The sequence below is a fragment of the Myotis myotis genome, unplaced genomic scaffold (assembly GCF_014108235.1).
Source record: "Myotis myotis isolate mMyoMyo1 unplaced genomic scaffold, mMyoMyo1.p scaffold_m19_p_10, whole genome shotgun sequence".
Classification (NCBI taxonomy): Eukaryota; Metazoa; Chordata; class Mammalia; order Chiroptera; family Vespertilionidae; genus Myotis; species Myotis myotis.
In genome coordinates, this window is record NW_023416314.1 from 41,458,072 (window position 1) to 41,467,811 (window position 9,740).

General features: G+C 47.1%; 1 protein-coding gene across 17 annotated transcripts in view; it reads left to right on the top strand.

Annotated features, from left to right (window-relative positions):
- Positions 1–9,472, top strand: part of STIM1 (stromal interaction molecule 1) — a 227,183-nt gene extending 217,711 nt beyond the window's left edge. For 3 of the 17 annotated variants that reach the window (XM_036325164.1, XM_036325165.1, XM_036325163.1), the window contains 2 exons: positions 2,590–2,968; positions 7,555–9,472. In XM_036325164.1, the coding sequence (XP_036181057.1) occupies positions 2,590–2,968; positions 7,555–8,068 (893 nt within the window). In that variant the 3' untranslated portion in view covers positions 8,069–9,472. Of the gene's footprint in view, positions 1–509; positions 603–1,141; positions 1,192–2,589; positions 2,969–4,928; positions 4,966–6,692; positions 6,822–7,554 lie in introns of those variants that run through there. The other 14 variants (XM_036325169.1, XM_036325167.1, XM_036325177.1 and 11 more) reach the window with 11 other exon arrangements.
- Positions 9,473–9,740: the final 268 nt, after the last annotated feature.

Genomic DNA, 9,740 nt, shown 5'->3' on the forward strand with positions numbered 1-9,740 from the left:
TGAACAAAGGAACTTAATCCTTACTGGCCCAGTTGAGGTTTTCTCTGGATCAGAGGCTATTTTACATACATAGACTAGAGCCTTATAAAAAATCTGTTTTTCTGGGCCATATCTCATGGGTGCAGAAGGGATGGCAAAATCCTGGGGCTGGATTAGGGGCTCACTTTCAGAAATCCAGATACTTTAATCACGATGGATTCCAGCTCCAGACAGGACTTATTTGTAAAATTTTCAATGATACTTTGCCTCTGGCCAAGACTCTTTATCTCCCTGTTCTGATACCTTTTCAGGGCTTCTACTCAAAGGCAACAAGGTTAGGATCACTGGCAGGCAGAGCCTGATCCTTGATCTAAAGGCTCCTATGTTCTCTGGGTTGGGAGGGCCCATCATTAGCTCTGAGCTACCCACCCCTTTGCCCCCTGGCCCTTCCCTTATCCTATTGGTGGGCAAGCTGAAGCCCTCTGTAAATCAGATTCTCTTCTCCTTTTGGCCTGGCTGTTGGACCCTAGATGCTGCCTGGCTGATGGGGCGTAGGTTCAGTGACCGCTCTCTCTGCTCAACATCCGCCGGCTCGGATGATCAGTCCCTCTGGAAATACCCCGGTTTGAGGATCCCCTTTGGGGCTTTTGTTTTTCCGACTTTGGGGACTAAACCAACACTCCTATCCCACGGGCCCCTTCTCCTGCCTGCCTCACTCCCCTGCCTGCTCCCTCAATTCCCTAAGCACTGTCCCTACTAACTGCAGGGAGAGGTTCGGGGGTGAGAAGAATCAGCCTGCTCAGATGAGGGCTGGAGAGAATACCCATGGTGATGGAAGGCCTAGGCTTCTCCTTTTAGCCCAGCTAGACAGATGTCCTGGTGGCCCTTCTTCCAGCTGGGCTAGGATGGAAAGAGGGAAGGAAAGATTCTCCTCATTTCTCTTTTTCATGTTTTTCCCTTATTTCTCTGTTTCCCCTTTTTTCTCCCTCCCTATTTCATGCTTCCTTTTCCTCTTCCACTCTGCTTTCATGCCTTGAAGGCCACCAGCCATAGAAGCCTTGCTTCCCCAGCTCTCCATCACCGTGGACTTTTGCTTTCTCCCTGGTGGTCCTTCTAAGGTTTCTGCCATCCTTATAACCTGGCCCTTTCTCCTATTTTTTAGGGAGAAGGCAGGGAAGCCCATCTATCAAGGTAGAGGAGAAAAAAACAAAGGTGTGAATTTTGTTTTTAGCTGGGGCTGGGAGTAAGCCCAAAGGGCATGCTCTAGCACATTCCTGCGTTACCTGGTGCCCATGTAGCCCCCTTCACTGGGCATGGTGGCCATCATCTTCCAAGAGCCTGATTTGTAGCATTGATTCAAGAGCTGGTTCTTTGTTTTTTACATGTTTATTAGAGGAAATTCAAGAAGTAAAAAGAATAAGCATAAGCACAACAAAGGCCTCCATAGTCCCACCATTTATGAGCGCCTTTTCTTTGAGTCTTGTGAGATTTTAAAATAATTTTTATGTGGTCAAGATAATGATAACCACTACCATTTACTGAGTGCCATGAAATGTGTCAGGTACTTTAAATACATTATCTTGAAGCCTTACGACATCTTACGGGATTTTATAAATTAGGCATTAAAATAGGAATGTCAGTTGCTCAAGGTCACAGCTAGCAGTGGAAAGGCTTGGTTTCAAACTCTATAGTCTTTTGTATTCCCTAGGTCTAGGTATTTCTTTTACAAAAAATGTTGTGTCCTTTGGTTTGCCCTGAGCATTTTAACCCTTTGTACACCATAAGTGTCTGTAGACGCAAGCAGAGGACCTTACCCACACGCCACATGCGTCTATACAAAAAAAAAAAAAAAATGTTTTCCCTAAGTGGCAGCCCTGACCAACTTTAAAATCATTTTTTCGTGAGAATTTTCAGCTGAAAATATTCAAGAACATCCGAATTGTAATATATTTATTTTTATAATATTCATTGCAAATTGATTTTTTAAATTAAATTCAAAATATCGTGGCATGTGGGGATGGTTTCCGTTTTGGACACGTGGCAGTTAACTAGTTAATAGACATTTTTCTGTGCATTTAAAATCTTTTCATAAATAGCATTTTTAAAAAGTATATAGTCTTCCAGTAACTGGGTATAGTATCATTGTCTCATTGTTCCACCTTTGTCTTTGCTTTCACACAATTACTAATAATGATGTGATGAACATGTTTGTGTATAAATCCTTGTCTAAACTATGAATTATTTCCTGAGGTTGGCTTTCTGAAAGGCTGGTTCTTAGTGCTCTCCCGAACCTTGCCCCTAACCCCTATCCTACCTTGTCCTGCCTGTGTCCTCCCACTAACTTGCCTTGTCATATCCCTTTATAGTAATGTTGGCCCTTGGTCACTTTCCATGGGAATTGCCACTAAAACTGACCCAGGCACCTTATCTTCAATGTCCCCTTTTAGGACCCCTGGTGGGAGGTTTTGGGGAAGAGGTGTCCCATTCTTCAGATTGGGCACTAGAGGCCCAGAGTGGTCTCCAGCAGGCATTTCTCCATGGGCACACCTGCTTGCCTGCTAGCCCAAAGTAGGCTGGCCCTTCCTCATGCTGTCTTCACTTTCCTTGCAGCCCCAAGCCTGCAAAGTAGTGTCCGGCAGCGCCTGACGGAACCACAGCATGGCCTGGGATCTCAGAGGTTGGTAGAGGGTGAGGCTGGCCACTTCTTGACAAGCCGGGTATCTCTGCGGCGAATGCGCAGCCTTTCATCTGGACAGTCTTTCAGTTCTGAAGGCCATGGGACCAGCTCTCCATCTGCCTCTGCTTCTCCTTCTTCCTGCTCCTCTACCACCACCACCACCACCGCAGCCGCCACCACCACCACCACCATCCATGTCCACCCTGTTTATTACCACCAAAGCACTTCCTATTTCCTCCAGATGGATCCCTCCTCTGACCCATCCACTTGTGACAGCACCACTGTGATGCCTGGGCAATCAGAGAGCTTGGGGTATCAGCTGTCTCTCTTTCTTCCCTTCCTTTCCTTTCTACTGCCTTTACCTTGGCCTCTGCCTGCTGGCTGCTGCTTGGTCAGCTGTGGGGGTGTGTGCAGTGTGTCCTTTCTCAGCCCTGGGATTCCTTAAGGTCAGCATACCTCCTCACACCTTTCTTCCCTTCTGTGTTTGGAGTTTGCTGAATCTAACCCCCTCCCTCATGGTCCTGTAGCACTTTTGCCTAAACTGTGAACTTTTACATTCGTTATCTCAGTGGAGACCTCACTTCCTTTACTTCAACAAACATTTATTTTATTTTTTTTTTAAATATATTTTATTGATATTCTACAGAGAGGAAGGGAGAGGGACAGAGAGTTAGAAACATCGATCAGCTGCCTCCTGCACACCTCCCACTGGGGATGTGCCCACAGCCAAGGTACATGCCCCTGACTGGAATCGAACCTGGGACCCCTCAGTCCGCAGGCCGACGCTCCATCCACTGAGCCAAACCAGTCATGGCTCAACAAACATTTATTGATACCTACTCTGTGCCAGGTTCTGCTGGGCATGAGGATTCATAGATGATAATAAATAATCCCAGCCATCAAGGATTACAGTCTGACCTGGGAGAGGTACAAAAATAATTATGGAACAATTTGCTAAGTGCTATGGGGGTACTGAGGAGGGAGTGACTAACAGTGTGTACTTGGGTGGAACACTTCACAAAAGAGATGGCATTTGTGCTAACATCCTGTGTACAGTAAAAGGAGAAAATGTATTTTAAGCTGAGGAAACATGTGCAGAGACATTGGAAATTCAAAAGAATCTGATATTTGTAGTTAGAACATTGGGTATGTGTTGGTGTGAAGGGGTAGCAAATGAGGCTAGAATGATGAAGGGCTCTGAATGGCTAGGGGCTTTGGCCATTACCCTGTAAGAGACAGAGAACTGCAAAAGAATTTCCACAAGGAAGTTAATTGATCAGATTTCCATTTTAGAAATAACATATTAGTAGTCTAAATAAGAAAAGGAGACAACAGGAATTTGGAAGTCATTGTAATAGACCACTAGGGGAGGTAATAAGGTGTTGGGATGGAAAGGAGAGGATTAATTTAGTACTGGCCATGAGGGATGGAGGAGGAGGAGGAGTCTGTGATGACACTTGGAATTAGGGAACAGAAGAGGGTAGACATGTTTAGGGGTTTTGGACAAGAAAAGTTTGTAGGTGAGGCAGACATCAAAATAGTCAGAGTAGGAAGTTAAGGCTCTGAACAGTAGAGTAGTTTCCTCAGGCCCCACAACTAATTAGGAGCAGAACATAGACTGGAACTTGGTGTTCCATTCTAGGATACTGTTGGATATTTTTGTCCTTCCACAAGGTCATATAAGAATTGGTAGGAAGCTTTCTTACACAGCTTGATTTGGCAGTTGTAGGGACTTGCCCTGTTGATACCTCAAGATGATAGGCAAGGATCCAAGATAGTAGCCTTGACGTTGTCTGGAATAGCTTAGGGACCCTCAGAAAGTCTATCTCCTCTGGAAGAGCCACTCATCTCTGAAATTGTAGCCATGGCCCAGTCCTGGCCTTTGGGCTGCATCCTGCTTACCCTGTTGCTTCGTTTTGGTCCTGCCTCCCTCTGGATACCAAGCTCTCTAGCTCTGCCCCTTGAACCTCTGGATAGTTATCCTTGAGGGCTGTTCCTTTTTCTTTCACAAGGAACTGCCTTTACTAGCATTATTGCTCAGCAGAGCTACTCATCTTCATTCTCATCCTCATTTTCATCCAAAATCCCAGGCAAGGAGGCTGCTTTTTACCAAAACAGATGGAGAGTACTGAGTTGGTTTGGGGGCACTAGGAGATGCTGTGAATATCATGTTCCAAGGCCCATGCTGAGGCCAGTGGGGAGGGTGGGTGGGAAGGTACCTGCATCCACTTGGCCTATTCACTGCTTAATTTTCTTTTGCACCATGCACCAGAGGATCGTCTCTAAAGGCTAACAGGCTCTCTAGTAAGGTTAGTAGTTTGGGATGGGAGCCCAAGGCAGCCCAGCCTTTGGGGAGGGATACCCCTGGCCTGAATTGTCTCAAAGATTCAGGGAGGGAAGATGAGCTTGCCTCAGTGGACCTTGTCTCTCCTATATCTATCCAGGCTTCTTCCCAAGTTCTTTTCTTTCTTTGGGAGTCTCAGCTTTTAGTTGATGGAGAAGGCATAGAAAGATGGGAAACATGACCAAATGGGGCTGTGGGCCTGGAGGAGAGAGCCTGACCTCTCTTCCTTGGCATTAGAAAGGTAGGCTCCACCCTGGCTGGTTGGAGTGTCATCCATATACCAGAAAGTTGTAGGTTTGATTCCTGGTCAGGGCACATACCTAGGTTGAGGGTTCAATCCCCAGTCGGGGCACTTGTGGGAGGCAACTGATTGACATTTCTCTCTCACATCGATGTTTCTCCTCTTTCTCGCTCTCCCTTTCTTTCTCTCTCGAATCATTAAAAAACAAAACAAACCCCCTCACTCCCAATAAAAAGAAGGTTGGCTCCTGGGAGCCTTACCACCTCAGACTCAAGGGCCCTTTTCTAGTGTTGCTCCTCAGAACTTCCTTGGCATCATGCTCAGTGGTGGTTCGTATGTATGAGGAAAAGGCAGGATATGGAGATGATCATCTTAGGGCTTAGAGAAGCAAGGGTACATTTACATAGAAGCAAGGACAGCATCAGATATTATGAAAACAAATATGAGACCAAATATTGGTAAACACAAGAGTATGTGGCTGAAACAGTATTTGTAGAATGGGAGTTGGAGATAGAATTGTGTTCTGCTATCCTTTCCAGGAAGGTACTGACTCATGGGGTGGCTGCTTAGTTAATTGTTTCCTACTGAAAATTAAACCTACAGGGTGGGGCAAAAGTAGGTTTGTAGTTATTTGTATGGAAAATAATACAATAATAAATAATTATACAAGAATAAACTGTTTCGCTCTCAACTATAAACCTACTTTTGCCCACTTTCTGTATAATAGCTATGAGCCAACCTCCTGCTTTTGCCTATTTTAAGGGCCTGGAGCCTTTCCTAATTTTTGACCCATAAGCTTCCTTCTTCCCAGGTCCTGTGGTGCTCCCCTCTCCCACTTCCAACACTTTCCCTTTTGGCTTCCTGACTTGTTTATTTAAGCATCTGCCTTGGCCCTCTCCTCTACTCTGGGTTCTCAGGCCTCTGGGAAAGCAGAAGGAAGGTTAAGGGATTGGCAGGGGACCCCCACATGTACCTTTTTTTTCTGTAGCGGCTGGAGGGGTGGCATCCAGAATTGGTTCATGGCTTTTTTAGGAATTGCCAGCTTCGAAAGGTTCTCAACTTTATGGACTAGCCTCTGTGTATGCATGTCCAGTGCACAGTGCCACACCCCCATAACTCAGCCTTGCAAAGAAGCCTCTTGTGACCGGCCCCCATGTGGGTCTTTCAGCTTGACCAGCCTTATCATCATCATTCCCACTATACTTTCTACATTTCCAAGTACTTTGCCAACATATTTGATCCCCCAAACAGTCTTGCAAGATAATTGAATTGGTATTATCTTCATTTGGCCCAAATTGAGGACCTGCAAGTTTAGATGACTTGTCCAAACCTTAGGCAGAGATGGAAATTGAATCAAACCTATGATTTCTAGTGTGCAGCTCTTCTGAACCACTGCTCCTTAAAGGCCAAACATCCTGTCTTTCTGCACCTCTCTCCATTCTCCCTTGCAGCAGAGCTTTGAAAAAGACTCCACCCTTCCTGCTGCCAGCCGACTTTGGTTTGAACTCTGCAACACTTCTCTATGACCCCCTTTGAATCCTGTGAGAGGGTTGATGGAGGCAGCATCCTGGCCTTTTTGGGTGGGTGATTGTTTGCAAGGCTGTTCTAACTATCTCCTCCCCAGCCTGGGTCAGGCCCACTTACTGCATGTGCCCTGTTTCTTGGAGCCTGGCCCAAACTGGATGTGTCCCAGGGTGTGACAGGAGTAAGTGGGGGAGGAAGGCATGGAAAATGGTGACTCAGAGCAAGATGTGGATTCTGTGTTAGCTAGGGTTGAGTCTTAAGAAATCTAACCAGCTATGGGAAAGCAGAGCTGTTATAATGAGGAGAATGCCTGTGGTATTGAAGCCTGTGGTTGCCCTAGTTTAGGGCCTGGCCATTCTTCAAGGGTGGGGCCCAGGCATTAGAAAACCCTTTGCCTGACAGATGATGATATGACATTTGCTTTTGCTTCTTCTTGTCTGTCTCTTCTTCCCCCATCACTTTTCCCCCTTGTTTCCCACCCTCCCTCCCCCTTGGTCTGGCTTCTTCTTTTGCTTTCCTTCTTCCCCAATTTTATTCTTTTTTCTCTGTCTCTTCTCCAATTTATCCCCATTCCCTATTCCTGCCTCCTCTGTCATCCTGTACTTATGACCTACTCATTTTCCTTCTGTTTCTCATCATTCTCTTTCCCACTATGCCTTTTCATCCTATTTCCATTTCTCCTGCTGTTCTCTTTACCCCCATTTTCATACCCTGTCCTGTCTTTTCATGTTGTCTCTCTCTCCTCTGTCCTGTATGTGTTCCTTTCTTCTTCTTTGTCCTGTCTTGCAGGGATTTGACCCATTCCGATTCGGAGTCCTCCCTCCACATGAGTGACCGCCAGCGTATGGCCCCCAAACCTCCTCAGATGGCCCGTGCTGCAGATGAGGCTCTCAATGCCATGACTTCCAATGGCAGCCACCGGATGATTGAGGGGGTCCACCCAGGGTCTGCGATGGAGAAGCTGCCTGATAGCCCTGCCCTGGCCAAGAAGACTCTACTGGCGCTGAACCACGGGCTGGACAAGGCCCACAGCTTGATGGAGCTGAGCCCCTCAGCCCCACCTGGTGGCTCTCCACCTTTGGATTCTTCCCATTCTCACAGCCCCAGTTCCCCAGACCCAGACATGCCATCTCCAGTTGGGGACAGCCGAGCCTCACAGGCCAGCCGAAATACACGAATTCCCCACCTGGCTGGCAAGAAGGCTGTGGCTGAGGAGGATAATGGCTCTATTGGTGAGGAGGCAGACTCCAGCCCAGGCCGGAAGAAGTTTCCCCTCAAAATCTTTAAAAAACCTAAGAAGTAGGCAGAATGAGGGTGGCAGTGGCAGGACCGCTTATCTTTCCCTGGTCTTCTGCCTCCCCTTTTCTGCCTTCTAAGATACTGGCCCTTAAAGTGGGGCCTGGGAGGGGTTAGCAGGGGCCTGGGCACTGTAGATACCTGCCCCCCTCATCCTTGGGTCCTTCAACATTATTTATTAACTGACCACCATGGCCTGCCTGCCCTGCCTCCCTCCAACTTTGGGCTGCTGCTATCACTCCCTCTCCACTTCAGTGCATGTCTTAGTTGCTGTCCCCACAGCTACCAGCTCCACCTCTGAGGTCCAGCTTCTGTCTCTGCTGTCCCAGTTTTGAGGTTTGGTTTCTTGTTTTCTCTGTCTCCTGCTTTCAGTCTCTTCCCTCCCACCACTCCCCAACTTCCCCTAGCAGCTATGGGGGAAGATAGGAGGAGTAACTTCTGACACCTGTGCCTCAGATTTATTCCACCCCACGTATGATGGTTCTCTTTGCCCCAAACTGGGTCCTAGGGCCTAATATTTGAGGTTTGTTTTTTGGGAATGTTGTGAGCCAGAGGAAATCGTGGCCTGGTGCTCACTCAGGCCTCCAGGAGTCAATGAGGGAGTGAAACCAATTCCCAGAGAACAAGCCACTAGAGAATTATAAAGAGAGGCCACGCTAAGGGATAAATCGGGAGAGACTTCTTAGTTGGAGGAGGAGTAGATGCTAGAGTTATGTGCCACAAGGCAGTCACTTTTTCTCTCTGCTCTCACCCACACCTGCCTCTCTCTTATCCCTGCTCCCCCACACTGTAGGAGGGTTTGTCTATAAGGGGTGCTGCCCAAATGCTCCCCAAGCATCAGTACTAGCAATCAGGACAACTGGCTCCCCTGGCCATGGGAGCCGCAGCCATGATACAGGTCTCTAATGGGGCCCTGGAGCTGTTGGGCAGGATGTTGTTGCATTTGAACCACAAGACAGTTTAAAATTGAAAAAAAGAAATCTCCTGAATTTCCCAAGTGCCTGCACCACACACTCCCCTTATCAGAACCGTTTTCATGTTACGGCATACCCTGGGCCAGAGGCTCAAAAAGGACACAGTCGATTTAGGGAAGGGGGTGGCTAAGGAAGATGGTGTAGGTGAAGGTGGCTATGTGACCACTTCCTCCCACCCTTCCCACCCTTTAGACAACTCTCTTCCCTACCTATTTTTGCTATGGCTATAAAGATATTTTCCCTCTGCCTCACTCCTTGACATGCCTTTACTCTGGGATCCTATTTTGGGCCTGGGGTGGGGGTACCTGGGGCTGGTCTTAGGAGGGGGGTAGGCTGCAGACTGCCTTGTACCCCCTGGATACCCTCACATGGGTTTTTCTGTGTTATTTCATAAGACTCTTTGAAGTCCAATAAAGCATGTAGGAGATTTTAACCTCTGCTGGCTTTGACTCTTATGGTGTTGTCTGTGCTCTTTGTGGCATAGCAAACAGGATGAAGAAGAGACTATTTCTGCTCTGTCAAGAGAAAATGAAACTAATACACAGACCCAAAAGGTCTCTGGGTAGCGTTACCAGATGAAATACAGGACACCCAGTTAAATTTGAATTTCAGATAAGCAATAATGATTTCAGTATAATTATGTCCCATGCAACATTTGGGACACATTATTTGCTAAATCTGGCAACCCTATCTCTGGGCCATATT